The following is a 19,003-nucleotide window of genomic DNA, read 5'->3' on the forward strand; positions in this document are numbered from 1 at the left end:
CCTGGTTTCACCATCATATACGTGGTTTCACACTCATATACGTGGTTTCACTCTCATATACGTGGTTTCACACTCATATACGTGGTTTCACTCTCATATACGTGGTTTCACACTCATATACGTGGTTTCACTCTCATATACGTGGTTTCACTCACATTTACCTGGTTTCACCATCATATACGTGGTTTCACACTCATATACGTGGTTTCACTCTCATATACGTGGTTTCACTCACATTTACCTGGTTTCAACATTATATACGTGGTTTCACACTCATATACGTGGTTTCACTCTCATATACGTGGCGCATCATCCATAGATCCCTTCTGATTCCTTCACAGATGAAGGCCCATTGACCTTCAGTGATTCCTGGTAGTTCAAAACGACCCAGCTTCATCAATTACAAATACTGGTCCGTTGCCATGACCATGCACAAATAAATACATATACTTTATTCCAAACTTTATTTTCAAACTGTCCAGGTGAACACATCGTTGTCTAAGAGCGTAGCTAATTGTGCATTGAAGGGCTTGAAGAATTGATCCAGCAAAGTTTTTGTTTCCGGCCACATGTCACCTAGTTTTTTCCCAGAGAGTGGTCTCTGATTTTGGATATTATGTCCAGCAATTCTTTGCATCTCTTGGTCCGATAGTGAATCTAAAAAAACCAAGACCGAATTTTGTTAAGGCTCAGTACCATATAATTATATCCTTAGAACTACATGGAACCCTCTACATGGAACATAACAATAGCATTCAGCAAATGAGATAGGTTGGGTTTTTAAAGTTTATTAGGCATGTACGTATCGGTGTAGATTGCACAAAGAGTTGGGATATCATCGCATTAAATAGGTACTGTGTTCACGGCGAATGGAGTTAATGCACCGAGAATCAAAAGTCGTAGGTAAAATATATTACCATTTCGATGAAGTGAGTATGGTTTTAACTCTATCCCAGCAACATCACGGCGGGGACGCCTGATTTTGGCTTCTGTACCCATGTGGGGAATCGAACCCGGGCCTTCGGCGTGAAGAGCGAACGCTTTCACCACTGGGCTACCCCGCCGCCCAACCACGACGGTGAAACTCTCTCACTATCCGCTTTTATGAACGGAAAAGCATACACTTTCTAGCTAATTCTAGCTTGCCACTGACCATACATGAAGCTGGCAAACATTTGCACAAATTCACATCAATGGTGTACCAAAAGCATAAACACAGCTGAATACTTGCCCACTTCAAGAAAATTGTAAACGCCAGCGAGAGTGTCTGCCACATGTTCGATGTAGTGTTCAAAATGGACAACATGTATCTGCTCTCGAGGGAAGACCTTCAACCAGTCTTGTAAGTGGATGTGGTAAATGCTTGAACGTAGGCCGATCTGTAATAAACATATGTCTGTCAATGTCCACTTGTAAACGTATTTTTTTACGAACAATTGTATTTATAGTTGACACGATAAGGAGATAACGACGATGAAACGTAAGGCAATGTAAATAAAAGCGACAAATCTCTTTTCATAATCATAAGAAATCTCTGCTAAAAGGTGAGTCAATTGCACGATTCTGACTATTTCATAATCATGTGTCATGGAATCATTACTAAATAGTGATGATATCAGGTGTTCGTAAAATGATGAGCGCACTTTCTGCACAGGAGCACCCGCACAAACACATGCAAAGGCAAGTCAAGTTTTCAACAATTTTCTCTGATAGCACTGCGAGTTACCACCCTGACACTGTGAGAACAGACACATGATAGATCTAGTTTTATACCTTACAAATATTTCACCGAAATAAGTATTTGTAAGGTATAAAAATATACGGACATACTAAACGTGCATGAGCATCCCTCGAATTTTGGACCCGTGAAGATCCGGGTTACAATAGCTCTTCAGCAACCCATGCTTGTCATAAGAGGCGACTAACGGTACCGGGTGGTCAGGCTCTCTGACTTGGTTGATGAATGTCATTGTATCCTAATTGCGTGGATCGATGCTCATGATGTCAATCACTTGATTGTCTGGTCCAGATTCGATTATTTACAGACCGCCGTCATATAGCTGGAATATAGCTGAGTGCGGCGTCAAACAAAACAAACCAAACCAAACCAAAACCTCGAACTTCGGTCTCGTGGTGTGCAATACAAGCAACAAAACGCTTTCCATTATTATTCATAAGAAATCTCTACTACAAAGCGTGTCTGTTGTAAGAGCATACTCGATGGTAACTTAAATTCGTGAAATGTGGCCGCCAAAGGCTGGAAACACTACCCGACATAAAGTGAAAGCTGACCACTGGAAATTCACTCAGTCTTGTGGATAGATTGAGTCACTCTAAAGCTAGATGCAACATCTGAATATATAATCTACAGATAAGGCGGTTTCACTGGTCTCGTTTAGTTCTAGTTAGGGTGAGTAAATAAGTGAAAAGGAATTTACTGTTTGACCAGTACTGAATATCCGATCATCCAAATACCTGAACCTTAAGTTAAACGTCTAGGCCAAATTCCATGTTTGAGTTTGCTCATTCGAGTGTGTGTGTGTGTGTGTGTGTGTGTGTGTGTGTGTGTGTGTGTGTGTGTGTGTGTGTGTGTGTGTGTTCAAATAGTCAAGGTTTACCGCTGTAGTGAGGTAATTCTCCTCTGTTGAGTTCATCACACAGGAACGGAGAGATGAGCGTGAAATGCAGTTTTGAAACTCGGTAATTTCGTTGACCACTAGACCATGAAAATGTTCCTTGGAAATGTTGTACTTCAAAATTCGAGCCTTCATAATGTAGTAGGAAAACGACCTGCAACAAAAACAATAATAATGATGATGAGGGGGAGGAGGAGATGATGATGATGATGATGATGATGATGACATCACCATCTTAATCCGACCGGGTACCCATTCAATGCTGCACACACGACCACGTGCCACTTGGGATAATCATTGCATTTTCAACCATGATATAGAGATGAAAGGTAAATCAGTAAAATTGATTATCTAACTGGGAGCGGTTGCGTAGCCTAGTGGTTAAAGTGTTGGCTCGTAAAGACGAAGACCCGGTTCGATTCCCCACATGGGTACAATGTGTGAAGCCCATTTTCCAGTGTCCCCCGCCATGATATTGCTGGAATATTGCTAAAAGCGGCGTAAAACAATACTCAATCAGTCATTATTATTTTCCTACTCCATATTCGTTTCTTTGCCTTTCTTCTTGGCTTGGTGACGACCCTACTCACGGCTTTGGTGAATATGAAAATACAAAGTACGGTTTGTGTCTGCGTCATCACTCATACCGGGACGCAGGGTTCCTTAATGACACAAGTATCTTCGCTTTCGGGTTCATCTGATACACAATGTTGGCATTGGTGATACACGGCTCTTCACATCCCTCGTTGCCGGGCAACATATTCCACCAGGTGTTTCCAGACATGGTAGTGGTAGACCCATCCCCTGCAAGAACCACGGTAAGATACATGGCAAGCAACGCCTTCACTACGTACAACAAACATGTATAATGCATATGTCACTTTGTGGAGTGCTGTTTCAAATAAGGAAGAAGACAGAATTAGTCTGTTTAGACAACATAGACCATTCTATGCCATAGAATGCGGCCATGTTGAATTTGGCGGCCATATTGGATCTTTTAGGTGGTCCCTTATCTGAAAAAATTTTGAATGTCATTACCTACAACTGTGCCAAGTTTCATACTTTTATCACAAAGTGCACAATTGACCCTGTATCTGCCGGCTCCACTAAAAAGGTACTTAGTTTAGATGTAGTTTGTTTACACTGGCAAGTTTAGATGTGGTGTGGCCCAATCAGAATAGCAACTGGCCATATGAAACACATCCAGATTACTGTTTCCTAATTGGCTGATAATAGGGTGGGCGGGACTTGTATTGCATTACTGCGCTGAATAATGTCACTAAATTCAAATCGTTGTCTACAGTATGTTGTGCTAGTGACAACTTATGAATTTTTTATTGTTGACTTAAATAATTTTAGAATGAATTCAATGTAGGTTTTTTTCCCCCTTTTGGAGTTATAAACGTAACAAAAAGTGTGCACACTGGTTTATTCGTATATACCTCCATTTTATAAGGGGCGGTCGGGTAGCCTAGTGGTTAAAGCGTTCGCTCGTCACGCTGAAGGCCCGGGTTCGATTCCCGACATTGGTATAATGTGTTAAGCCCATTTCTGGTGTCCCCCGCCGTGATATTGCTGGAATATTGCTAAAAGCGGCGTAAAACTATATTCACTCCATTTTATACCTCAACTCCTTAATATACCATATGGATTCTACGAAGTTATAACTTTGATACCAGACGAAAACAGATGGAGAGGCGATGTTTCTGAATAATAATGACAATATAATTAAATATTACACTATATTAATACATTAAATATGAACTAAATGTGGCTGGTTATGGAAAATGATTTTCTACAGGAGTATGTTACCTATCTACTCGCATGACTGATGGGGGAAGTTATCCAGACCTGACTGTGGCACCATCAGTAATGTAACTACCTACCTGTGATTAGTGCGCTGACGCTGCTTGCTAAATAGTTTTCCTGTATTCTGTTAGAGGAGGTTTGAAGAAAGTCTAGGTATGTCTCAATCGATGAACAACCTTTTTCTGAAATATGAAACTAAATGTAGGATAAAGTGTAGGGCAACCTACATCTCTGTGAATGGTTAAGAATTTAACGTCGCTTTGGCAATATTTCAGACATTTTCAAACGTACAGCAAAATACATATCAATTAATGTACAAAGAACGTATTGTTCATGTTGTGTGAGAGAGTACAAAAAGTGAATTGTTCGTGTGGTATGAGAGAGTACAAAGAGTGAAATGTTCATGTGGTATGAGAGAGTACAAAGAGTGAAATGTCCATGTGGTACGAAAGGGAACAACGGGTATATGAGAGAGTACAAAAAGTGAATTGTTCGTGTGGTATTAGTCCTGCACCATGACCGTGGAATATATTCATTTTATGAAAAAATGATAATCTAGAAATGCATACAACAGCAAGTCTAGCCAGCTCAAGCTAGTTCTATTCCACAGCATAGGGAAAAAAAATATTTTTAGAGTCAATAAGGATATTGTGTAATATAAGATTTCAGAGACTAAATGTTAGTCTAGTGTGGTATGGGAGAGTACAAAGAGTGAATAGTTCATGTGGTACGAAAGGGAACAACGGGTGTATGAGAGAGTACAAAGAGTTAATTGTTCATGTGGTATGAGAGAGTACAAAGAGTGAAATGTCCATGTGGTACGAAAGGGAACAACGGGTATATGAGAGAGTTCAAAGGGCGAATTGTTCATGTTGTGTGAGAGAGTACAAAGAGTGAATTGTTCATGTGGTACGAAAGGGAACAACGGGTATATGAGAGAGTACAAAGAGCGAATTGTTCATGTTGTGTGAGAGAGTACAAAGAGTGAAATGTCCATGTGGTACGAAAGGGAACAACGGGTGTATGAGAGAGTACAAAGAGTGAATTGTTCATGTGGTATGAGAGAGTACAAAGAGTGAAATGTCCATGTTGTGTGAGAGAGTACAAAGAGTGAATTGTTCATGTGGTACGAAAGGGAACAACGGGTTCGCTCGTCTAGCCGCAGACCAGGGTTCGAATCCCCACATGGGTACAATGTGTGAAGCCCGTTTCTGGTGTCCCTCACCCTGAAATTGCTGGAATACTGCTAAAAGCGGCGTAAAACCATACTCACTCACTCACTCATCATTTGCCTGAAGTAACCCATAAACGTCGTTACAAACAATAAAGAACTTGATATCCATAAAACTCATGTCTTCATGTTTTTTCAACTTTTATTAACCTTCAGTGATCCTATTGTCTAATGTTATGTACGGGAATGTTATACTATCCCCGCGATTTTCAAAATACAATGTCATGTGATACTGTAACATCTGAATGTCTCTTGTTAGATATGTATTCATATAAACCACTTATTTGCATGTAAAAACATTCTTGGTGTAAAACACAACACATCTAGCGCAATGGTTTATGGAGAATGTGGTAGATTTCCTTTATTTATATATTCACAGTTGAAAGTCATGAAGTACTGGCTGAAACTCCTTAAAATGAATTCATCGAGATACCCTTAGAAATGTTACAATATGATGATGTTATACGATACGAATGGAAAGACTAATTTGGTAACTGATGTGAAGAAATTGTTATTCAATAGTGGTTTGGGAAATGTTTGGTATGATTGTACAATCTGAAAGTGTATTTACCAATTCTTTCCTACAGAGGCTAAAAGATATTTATCTGCAATCGTAGTCATTTCCGTTGGCATCGAATAAATTCTTATATTATAGAATGTTGAAAACTCATATATACACTGAACAGTATCTGTTTCATGTAAATATATTAAGAAATACCGCAATTCATTGGCAAGATTTCGATGTTCATCCCATGATTTATGCATCGAGAGTGGGAGATACACAAAAACTCCAAGGTCAGATCGATTATGTGAAATGTGTAATAGCCAAGATAGAGAGGATGAATATCACTTTTTACTGCCTGGTATGTCCATTGTACTCCACTGTGAGAAAAAAATATTCTGTATACTACTTTAATGATCCAAATATTGAGAAATTCCGACAATTGTTTAAACAGTCTAGATAAATCAATAATACAAAACTTAGCCATGTACATATTCCACGTACTGTTATACAGAACCAAAGTTGTAAATAATTGTTAAAATTGTGTGACAACATATCTGTCACATGTACTATAGTCCTGGGGCCTCTTAAGTGCTTGAATAAAGATTGATTGTTTAAATTTGAACACAAAGTACGTACGGAAACGTGCGGAATGATGCAAAATTCAATGACAAATCTTTTCTAAAGCAATCTTTGTATCTGCAGCCCAGTGATTGAACCACGGAGGCGCTGATAAAATGACAATGTTTTAATGAATTTCTCGTTCAATTACATGTACATGATGACCGCCTCCGTGGTCTAGTGGTAGAGCGTCCGCCCGGAGAGCGGAAGGTCCGAGGTTCAGCGTCCGGCGTCATACCAAAAGACGCTAAAAGATGGTACCTATTGTTACCCTATCTGGCGCTCAGCATTAAGGGGATGAACAAAGGACTGGTCGGCTCGGAGTCAGTATACTGTTTTCATGTATTCATGTTAAACTGCGGCATGGTATGTCAGTGTGCTAGCACCATAAATCGGCATCTAGTAGAAGCAGACACACACACACGTGCATGCACGTCGCTATATAAGTGCAATAATTTTGTACGCGACGTTAAATCCCATTTCACCTCACATGTACTTGTACGCCAGCGAGAGATATTTTACGCCTGTTTCCTAAGGCTCATGGAAAGTATGTTTGAAACGTAAAATCTTTGATAAATTTCTTTTCGATTTATGAGTTAAACAAAACAATTTATTCCCATTGGGTTTGGGTTTTAATATCATGAAAAACCTCCGAAGTTTTTTATCTTACACCTAAATGACCATCAAAGACATAATTGAGCCTGCCTCGAATACTTTCTGTGAATATAAAGAAAGTCCTCCTTTGATAACAAACTGAATGTACCGACGTCGAGGTGAACGTTACGTTAATCATTGTGTCATGTAAGGAGATCGGTTCGGGGGCGGCAGCGTTATGGTATGGGGTGGAATTACAGCAAGACAGAGGACCCGTTTGATAGTGGTAGAGGGAAATCTTAATTGACAGCGCTATGGACACCATAGTCGCCTTTTACGGCAAGCACGGGTTGCCGAAGACCTATTCTACCCCGGATCTTCACGGGTGCTAACACTAAATGATAAAAACGGCGTAAACCAAACACTTTGTTATAACGCATCCCACATAGTTATCGTTGGACACTATCCGCATGAAGAAAAGCAATTTACTTAACATATTGTTCTTGAAAAGAGAAATGTTGTCTATTGTGGTCACTCTTCCCTATTTTGTTGTGTACTGCTCATGTCATTTTTAAATCTATCAGGGGGCGGAGGTTCACGTCAAAGGCCCGGGTTCGATTCCACAAATGGGTACAATGTATGAATCCCAGTTCCTGGTGTCCCCGCCGTGATATTGCTGGAATATTGCTAAGACCGGCGTAAAACTATACTCACTCACTCAGTTTATATCCAGCAGTTGATAAAACAGATGATTGCTAGTAAATATATACCCAATACCTCGACTGCATGCGGGAGCACCGGTGGCCCAGTCGTCTAAAGCGCCGCCATTCGCTGTGCAGAGTTGCAACCATTGGGCAATCCAGAAACCTATGATTGTGGGTTCGAATCCCGGTTCGCCCCGATTATGTTTCTAGGTTTGTCAGCACCATACCCGTGCTCGTGGGTTTCACCGAAGTGGTAAACGTCCGAGACCTGCATCACTTGGGGCTTTCCTCCCACATTAAGCTGACACGCCGCGATATAACTGGAATAATGTTAACAGCGGCGTTTAACCCAACTCACTCACTCACTCAGTCGACTAAATACTCACGGAATCGTAGAGGGAAAACCCAAAATGGTTCCTTTGTCATGGGTGATAGTATACTAGGATGCTCGGTGATTCTGGTAAATAGGTCTGTGGTTCCACATTTTGCTTGACCAATGAGATAGAAATACGGCAAGCACCTCAGAACTGGCCCATTCTCTTGAGTACCAGGCAGTTTCAATGCCTTGTTCATGAGCTTCAGCTTGTCACAAGTAGTTTCGCGGGGATGATTTGCCCACCAACATGGATTCCTCATTGTTTGGAGTGTCTCTGGCATTATCTGAAATGAATTATTTTGAAAAATATCAGCATCAGTGAGGAGCTTGAATGGGGACAGTGGTGCTGCAGTTTAGGGAGGATGAAGATGATGACTGAAGAAACGGGTGGTTATAGAAGACGCTGGTGTTTAAAGACAACGGCGGTGTTAGGAGATGACAGTGAAGTTAACAGAGGAGGGCGTTGTTCAGAGATGACAATGATGTCATCAGAAGACGGTGGTGTTTAAAGACAACGGTGGTGTTTGTAGAGGACAGTGATGTTAACAGAAGAGGGCGGTGTTCAGAGAAGACAATGATGTCAACAGAAGAGGGCGGTGTTCAGAGAAGACAATGATGCTAACTGAAGATGGTGGTGTTCAGAGAAGGCAGTGATGTTAACATAAGATTGTGGCATTCTAGGACGACAGTAGTGTAAACAGAAATGTGTAGCATTCACGGACGACAGTGCTAATCCACTGACATTCAATGCCGCAGTTTAACATGAATAGTAAGTGAGTGAGTGAGTATGGTTTTACGCCGCCTTTAGCAATATTCCAGCAATATCACGGCAGAGATACCATAGATGAGATTCACACTTTGTACCAATGTCGGGAATCGAACACGGGTCTTCGGCGTGACTAGCGAACCGTGTTCAGCTGAGATTTGAAGTGGTAACAAGGAGAGCATTTTTTTATATTCTGACGATTTAATAAAGTGCCTGCTTATGTCTCTTTTTTAGATGTGATTTTGTTGGAAAATCTGTTGTGATCAATCTGTTCTACCTTATTTATACGACAATTGGCTTCTACGTGATCTTTTGCGATGGTGTTAAGAGAATACATGCTCCTGTAAAATGTTATTGTCTTTGAAAAGTTTGTGTGACTTGACATTAAACGTCTTTTGTACGGCTTCCAGTGAGGTTTGATGGAGCATTGTTTTTTTTTACCATAATTTCTTTATGATGGTTGGTCTCTTTGTCCCAGCTCGGTAGCCGTGACGCCGAGAAAGAGCAGCATTTAATTTATGAGGGTATGTTGTCTCAGGAGGATACATCTGAGGGAGAGGGTTCTACTAATTTCCTGTGAAGCCCATTTCTGGTGTCCCCCGCCGTGATATTGCTGGAATATTGCTAAAGGTGGCGTAAAACCATACTCACTCACTCTACTAATTGCCTTACAGCAGGAATAGACCTGTAGACGTGAGCGCGGGTTTGGGTATAAGATGCCAAGATGGCCGTTGGATAATGGCCGCAAGAAGAGGTTGAAATTGAGCTTTGACTGTGTCAGTTGAAATGGCATATAGAGTAGTGCTGTTTCACAGGTCTGTTGCATAAACTCCAAGCGCTACTGTCAAAATATCTTCTACTCGATCCTTGATACATCATTGTGGCATTTACAATTTATATTCTTTTCAACGTACATCAATAGTATGTTTTCGAGTATTTGTCAATTGTGTTGGACTCACAAGCAATTATTGTAATTTGTGGTGACATGTAAGCATGAAACGCCTCATGTAAAGCATGTAGTAAGTAAGATAGTAAATAATAATATTCAAATCGCGTTATAATACAACGGTACATCTGTAATCCTAAAGCTTGTATTCCCAGAATAGCCAGGAGGAAAACTGATCAAATATGAGAAGACGTTCGCCATGATTACATACATGCACAGACATCATCTGAATATAACTATAGATGTGAATGTTACGATAATCTATCTATGTACACGAACACGTTGAGTAACAAGCATTCACCCAGTAGAGTAGGAGGAATGCAAATACATATATATCTACCGATATGCTGGCGCCCAAATACAAAACACTCTAGCGAATGTAACTATAACAATTTGTGATATAAAAAACTACGTTTGATTTTTATAATATTACAAATTCGATTGTTTATATGCTAAGATACATTATATGATGTAATAAATTATTTTACTTTTATCTACAAATCGATTGTGCGATATCAATAAATATAACATGACATCATAAATCGAATTTGTGATATTAATTCATTCTTTTGAATCAATAAATGATTTACTGATATCATAAACTAAGAAATACATAGTTAAAAACGGCACCTTTTATAGTGTTACTTTTGGTTCTATTGAGTAACGCGATTGCATGACGGTTTTTTTGTTAAATGCTAGTCTGTTCCTGCACCAATGTTTCTTTCATCTTATGAACAAGTGTTAAAAAATGTCAACTTATAATTAATTATTATCTGTAACCAAGGAAATAATAGCAACCCGACCTGCGTTTATTTATCCCTGGATCGTTATCATAGCAAATATCTGTCTAAGTGTATATGCTTATACTAGAACATCGTACTAATTACGGAATGCCACATCATCTTAACGCCTTTTACAAGTTAATCGCTTGAAAATCAGGAAGTCTAGCTGTTTATGGGCGTGGCTGAGTTAGATTACATGTAAAAGAAGAATCGTTAAACGAAACTGGATTTGAAACGTATCCAAAACTTCCAACTATCGTGATACAAATTTCAGCCTGTCAGGCATAGCACTTATAATCTATAGCATGTCACTATATCTAAGTAAATATCACTTTACAATGTCACTGTTCATCGTATGTAAAGCAGACACGTTGGTTAAAGTGAATCTCATTTCTCCATACCCTCAACATAGTCTCACAAGAGATGGGTCCGACTTGGCCCGGGCAGTCAGTTTAAACGTCACATATGTATCATCAAATATGTTTATATCTATAGGATGGTATTATATCTACCTGAATACCACTTTTTAGTGTCACAGTACACCGCATTTAAAGAAAGCTTGTCCGTTATAGTCAAGCCATTTTACTTCATTTTCTTAAGAAAACCTGTCACATGCGTTTGCTCCGTCTTGGCCCGGGCCGTCAAAATCATCTAAAACCACACAGATGTATCATCAAATGAGTTTTCGTATATGGACTAATATTATATCTACCTAAATACCACTTTATAGTATCACAGATCTTGCTATTTAAAGCAAGCACGTTGCCCAAAGTGAAGCCCTTTTCCCTCTACATTCTCAACATAGTCTCTGTCAGATGTGTTTGGTCTGTGTTCAGCCCGATTTGGCCTGAAGATACTTTATGTAATTTCATCAGAAGACGTTTTAATAAGTCACACTGTTGTGAAGAACGTGTTTATTCCTTATCCGATCATTAAAGCGTTGTTGTGATCACTAAACATGTTTGGAATTGTTTAAAAACCAAACATGTTCATAATCTAAACGTGTTTACAACCAAATTGTGTTACGAATATTAATATTCATGATATAAATGTTTGTCAGTTTTGCTGAGACGTTTGCCTGAAATATTTTGCTTTGCAATGGTTACAATATGACAGCATCAATACCAAGGGCTCCCAAGTTAAAACTTGTCAGATCAAATAAGTACCTCTCTACAATCAACGACTCTTGCATGCTGATGTATTTATCAAAGCAAAGTGGAAACAAGAGAATCCAGTATTTAATATATTAATATGTTTGGATTTGAGGATATTAGCAATGTAAGATTGTGGGATTGATCATTTCAGACTAAATATTGATTTCATTGCCCTAAAAAATGTCAACAAAAAAACTTTGTAGATTTGATATACCAATTATTACGACAGTTGACTGTTGCTGTTGAGTCGCGAAAAAGTTGGGTATGGAAATACCACTATTCAGTAAATTCCCAATCTCATTTAAATCAAATCTTAGTGCCTGCTGCTACACAAAAATCTGAGATCATCCAACTACATTTCACGTCGTAGTATAAATGTCATCACCATAAGAAGATCCAATTTTGGTAGTGGCATCACCATTTGCACTCTACATCGTTGTCCTAAATGATGGTGCAAACTACTTTTCTTTCGTTTTTACATAATCATTTTTCACCATTTTTCCTTAACTCGTTATTATAAGGGTAACTCTATTAGGGCATTATCTTAGGGCATTATCATCTGCAGAAGATCGAGTTTTTCCATTAACTGCACGGCGAAGGAGGGCAGTTGAAAAGAGAGAGCGATTCTACAAACGATAATGCCCTGACCAAAAGCGTTGCCGTTATGAAAGCTAAAATGAACAGAATTTGTCATCAATAAAAAATTAGCAACAATATAGCTTTTACAGCATTTACTGTAATGAACACACAACGAATATAACTGATCCACTTTTACAAATGTGAAAACGTCATCGAACAAACCAGATGACGTCACTATTGAAAAATCAATATGACATCACCTAACAACGGACGTGATAATGGGCCCTCGTCAAGCAACATTACTATGCCTCAAAGTGAGATTGACCAATCAGAGAGTAGAACTATTAATCCTATATGAGCTCGTATACCGTCAGTTAAAATCCAAGATGGTTGTTACTGACCTAATATGAGTCCGTATTCCGCAAGTAACAGCCATTTTGGATTTTCCAACACCGCACCCAACATATTTAACATTACAATTCTGGTACAGAAAATTCGTCATTCGATTTGTGTTTTAATATCATTAATTGTGATGTGCAAAGACATTAATTTTCAAAGAAACCGCGTTCGTGACTTTGTCAATAAAAATATTGAGAAAAAAAGCTTACAATGGAGGTAACTGATTTACAAATAGAAACGTCATAGAACATAATTTAGGATGACGTCACAAACAAGAAACGTGACGCCAATGACGTCACATAGCAATAGAATTGATAGCAGCCCGTGGTTAGGGGAAGGCGGACTGCTATCACGTTACAGTTGCCCGCAGATTTTAGATAACATGCTGTAAAAATGCTATCTATTTTACCTATAATACTTGTTTAACGTTCACATTGAAAGTATTATATTCCATTGTTAACGTTTATGTTTACATTAAAGCGTTGGATTGGAAAGATATGTACTAGTATTTTTGAAACAGGTATTTATTTTGTGAACTATTTTAAGTGATAAGCACAAGCTCATGAACGAATTTGCAGCGTTCGTACACGCATACCTTGTCCACAGTGGTAGCAACATTAGTCAATATTAAATCGATAACTTTAACTGGTCTACTGTGCAGCAATCGTGATTGTTCGATTATATGTCCACAGCTGGTACACACCTTATACGATCAAAGTATTAAGAAGGGGGATTCTTTTTTACAAAAATATAGCCTTTATGTCCTCGTCAGCTCTCTCCGCATAATGTCGGAAAGCGCGCGTTATATCCGCACGATAAAGAATGGGCGATCTTTTTCAATTTATCTTCCCTTCACTAACTCGCTAGGTGCGCTGAACCGGACGGTCCAACCTTAAACTGACCGCGCATGTGGTATGCGCGATACGAGCACTACATGTTACTATGACGCCTATAGACAGTTAACTAGTATAACCTTCACCTCTATCGGCAACGGTCACGCTTGTGTGTGGACAGCATATCTTTTCGCCGAAACAAGGATTTATCTATTGTCATGCCCGGAAATAAATGTTCCTTGTTCCACGACTGATTATATAGTATAGTTAACCACTAGATAGGCGTTCGAAGCGATGCGGTGAGATCAGCTGATTCTTCATTCCAGGTCGCTTTGTTGACGTTTTGCAATCGGTACTGAAAGTGTTGCCCTTGATGTATGAATATCACACTTTTAAAAATTAAGTAGATTGTGTATACGTTCCTATATCGCCGAACAGGCTACATCATATGCATGCATTTCAGTTTGTACAGCGGTACGCGAAATGTGAAGGTCTTATGCAACGTAAAGTGTTGTGAATATTGACAGCAACACATAAGTATTTGTCAGATATATAACTGAGAGCAGTGAGAAATGTTTTCAAGAAATTGTAAGAGAAACAGGCACTGTAAAATTATGTCATCAACTCGATATCAAAATACAATGTTCAAAATAAAAGAAATGGAAATCACTGAAATCTTTTTTGATAATTAATTGATGTATGTTGTATAAAAGGATTATATGTATGAATGGTGGCGGTTTGTTGCAAGATACTACCATGATTATATTACAATATTACCATTGAAAGATATATATTATTTTGGCCTTTTTCAAATTTTACAAAGTAGAAACAAATTATTTTCAGACACAAAGGACCATATATATACACCTGTAATTGATTACACGTGCATGACGTTTTAGCAGTCATCTGTTTCTGAACTTAATAATATGCCAATAAAGATAAGCAACATAAAAAAGGCCTCTGGTATTCATTCATGTTTGGGGAATCAATCAGTTTCATTTGTGAAAACATTTTTAATTTCTTACATAAGTTACTTTGATCTTCACAAGATCAAAATAGATCCAAATTAAATTGAGGAGATTAAATTATGCAGTCTAATTCATTTCAGTCAGTCTGTCTAAAATCCAGTCCTATTTTTCAGGCAATAATAAATGAATGAAAATTTAAGAAAAAATAACCTTGCCTGAGTGAATCAGTCAATAAACAAATTGACTGAAATTTTCAGTCAATATACATATTGGGCCTGATTATAGACACTGACTGTAACATATGTAAGTATAATCTGTTATATGCAAAAACAAATAACATAAATAAATACATTTATCTACCTGGAATGATTGTGGGATTCAATTTGCATTTATTAAACCATCAGAAGATTTGATGATAAACTTTCGAAATTCATATTTGCTTTATGATAATAATATCTACAAAATATACTTTATACTAAAGGTGTCTTGAAGTACTGTTGAATGAAAATCAGGATACGTGGCTATAGCAGGATAGTGTGTGGGTTTGTATGGGAAATAATTTGTCAATTAAAACAAATATAATGTTACTAAAACAAGAAGATATAACTATGATTTACAGCTCTTTATGTATCATACACATTTTGTGGGGTAGTCAGTATGATTTGTTGTTTGTTGGGACAAATCTCTATAACTAAATACTATTTTAAGAGCATGAGCATCAGAATTTTGTAAGAAATGATGGATCAATGAATTAAACTACAATTATGATGACTCAGAGCACTTAATGGTGGGACACATGTTATAAGGGGCAGAATATTATGGGTAAATCTCTTATTTCAAATCATGATGACTAATATGCATATTGCAACTGAGTAACTGAGTTAATAGATGCATGGTAGATTTTCATATTGCATATTTCTAAAAAATAATACACATTTAAATATTCAGATGCAACTTTAATTTTGATATAAAAAGTAACATTTAAAATCTTTTGTTTTATTATTTTGAACGTTAGTTCTTCTTAAAATATTTGTAAAGGCATGGATGTATAGCCTACTTACTTTATAGATCATTGGTAAAGGTTTTGGCCTGTCAAAGATGCCTGTGCAAATGTTGGCGTATCACTAATTTTATTAAATTGAAGTCCATGGTGGTACTTGTTGAGATTTGAATGCTTCGAATTGTGGTGGGAAATAACACATAGGCTGATAAATAAAATGAGTCTGCATTATTTCAGAAAATACCGTGGCAATATACTGTTTTTCATAACGTTTTCCCCGCTATCTTCCATAGTGACAATTCGTCTTATATTTGAAGACTCAACAAATGTTGATATTATAAACTAATAATCACTACAAAATATCTGCTAGTTAAAAAAATTCAGTTGTTAACGACCGTTTTTGAACGAAGGTGCAACAGGATAACTCTTTAGCTTGGCTCCGTCTATACATGTCTGTAGTTGTCGCAGCGCGCATTGATCCGGGAACCAGACCGGAAGCGACAGGTTTGACCGTCGCTTATATCATTTCAAAAGGAGAGTTATTGCCCTTTGGAACATAAAGATCGCCCATTGTGTGTGTGATCTGTACATGGTATGTATATGTTGATATCATGACGAGGTGACAGATACAGAATTGTGTGTGTGATCTGTACATGTTATGTGTTGATATCATGACGAGGTGACAGATACAGAATTGTGTGTGTGATCTGTACATGTTATGTGTTGATGTCATGACGAGGTGACAGATACAGAATTGTGTGTGTGATCTGTACATGTTATGTGTTGATATCATGACGAGGTGACAGATACAGAATTGTGTGTGTGATCTGTACATGTTATGTGTTGATATCATGACGAGATGACAGATACAGAATTGTGTGTGATCTGTACATGTTATGTGTTGATATCATGACGAGGTGACAGATACAGAATTATGTGTGTGATCTGTACGTAGTATGTGTTGATATCATGACGAGGTGACAGATACAGAATTGTGTGTGATCTGTGCATGATATATGTTGATATCATGACGAGTTGACAGATACAGAATTGTGTGTGTGATCTGTACATGTTATGTGTTGATGTCATGACGAGGTGACAGATACAGAATTGTGTGTGTGATCTGTACATGTTATGTGTTGATATCATGACGAGGTGACAGATACAGAATTGTGTGTGATCTGTACATGTTATGTGTTGATATCATAACGAATTGACAGAAACAGAATTATGTGTGTTCTATACATATTATTGTACAAGGTATTATGTGTGTGATATATACATGTTATTGTACAAGGTATTATGTGTGTGATATATACATGTTATTGTACAAGGTATTGTGTGTGTGATTTATACATGTTATTGTACAAGGTATTATGTGTGTGATATATACATGTTATTGTACAAGGTATTGTGTGTGTGATTTATACATGTTATTGTACAAGGTATTGTGTGTGTGATATATACATGTTATTGTACAAGGTATTGTGTGTGTGTGTGTGTGTGATATATACATGTTATTGTACAAGGTATTGTGTGTATGATATTCTTATGCTGGACCCTCGTACCTACCGTGTTGAGCACATTGAGGTCCCTCCAGTAATCTTCGTCATTTCTCCCAGCCTTGATGCTGTCCTCTAAGTCGTTTGCGAACAAAAGCCGTGAATTATTGTCTTCATAGTAACTCTCTTCCAACACACCTTTTGTTGAAGCCAGTAATGTCTCAGATATTTGGGACACATTCTTCAATTCTGCCAAATGCAACCTGGAAGATTTGCGCATTGAAATACAAGAATATAAAGTTCCTAGAACGGTCAAGAAAAAGGTCGTGACTTTGACTCTGTGTCTCATGCTGGCGCGACAGTTGATGCAAAGCATCAGTACATCTATGTACGGCCGACGTGGAATGTAGTACACGGTGAAATAGCAACTGACACAGATCTGGCGACAGATGTGCCGACTGTCAAACGAATCACAGTTAACACATCAAATATAGCCCCCACGTAGAGACACAAGGCATTGAAGCGTAGAAATAACGCTGATAGCGTTTCATATCTCGATTTATTATCTTCATAAAATTAAGTGAATGTGTCGGAATATACCTTGAATGGTTGCTCGATTACCCGATGGATAATCATCTTTTTAAGGATTTTTTTTCTTTTACACATTTATGGGATAGCAGCTGTGCAGGTGCAGCCTCATCAACAGTATTATGGGTATAATGTGTGCGTCAGTATCGGAATCGGACAAGGATGTGTGCTCTCACCGTCTCTTTTTCCGTTTTCATAAACGAATATACATGCAGTCCACCTGAATCATTTCACTTCAGAATCTATATCTCTTTCAGCACGCCATACAATCTGAAGAGACTACGTCATAACTGATGACGTATTAGTCATCACCTTCATACCGAATTCAGGTAGCAATTCTATATTCCGGGGAAGAAAATATATCTCACAACTGTAATACGTGTGCAACTTAGATATGACAACTGCAATAGTATGATAAGCATTGCATAAGTTGGGAGTGCTCACAATAGTGACCCATACTCATACCTTTTATTTCGCGTTTGATCAGTAAGGAAGACTAGATAGAGCTGAACTAGGAATAAAGGAGAAATATCCGACTCATCTGTTTCAATTTTGGATCTTTGCTTAAAGTGACAATACAAGACTGTGTGACAAGGAGGTTGAATTCAGATTAACAATACTCATCTTTTTCTTTTTGTCGAGCAATTTTCCAGCAGATCCAGCCCTTGCCGTATTACAGCGTAAGCAATTAAGGCCTTACTAAGGCCTTCAAAAGGTTTTACGGCAGGAGGACATTTACAAAGTTGAATTTACCAAAATTATGTCCGTTACATTCCCTATTTTCATTTTTACTATATATTTCCGTGTTTGTTCGCCTGAACAATTGACATTTCTTTGCCTTTGCGTGTGTTAGTGACGAGTGCTACAGCTGAGGCAGGATACGCTCACCTTTTGGAGAATACCTGGTGCCATAGCTAATATATTCTTACACACCAGTAGATTATCGAGGATGATTGTTCTCTGGCGTTGACCTTTTCAATATTTGACAAAGTTGGAATTGTACAATGGGCTCT

The 19,003-nt window shown here is 38.2% G+C and overlaps 1 protein-coding gene across 1 annotated transcript; it reads right to left on the reverse strand.

The window, feature by feature from the left end:
- Positions 1-469: 469 nt before the first annotated feature.
- On the reverse strand, positions 470-17,778 carry LOC139444193 (carbohydrate sulfotransferase 15-like). Its single transcript, XM_071225100.1, has 7 exons — positions 17,473-17,778; positions 8,484-8,757; positions 4,523-4,627; positions 3,284-3,440; positions 2,619-2,790; positions 1,232-1,379; positions 470-657 (listed from the first exon to the last, which is right to left on the reverse strand). Exons 1-7 carry the CDS (start codon positions 17,776-17,778, stop codon positions 470-472), a joined length of 1,350 nt encoding a protein of 449 aa, XP_071081201.1.
- Between the last annotated feature and the right edge of the window lie 1,225 nt (positions 17,779-19,003).

Source organism: Haliotis cracherodii, unplaced genomic scaffold (genome assembly GCF_022045235.1).
Source record: "Haliotis cracherodii isolate W230 unplaced genomic scaffold, xgHalCrac1.p SCAF_5, whole genome shotgun sequence".
Classification (NCBI taxonomy): Eukaryota; Metazoa; Mollusca; class Gastropoda; order Lepetellida; family Haliotidae; genus Haliotis; species Haliotis cracherodii.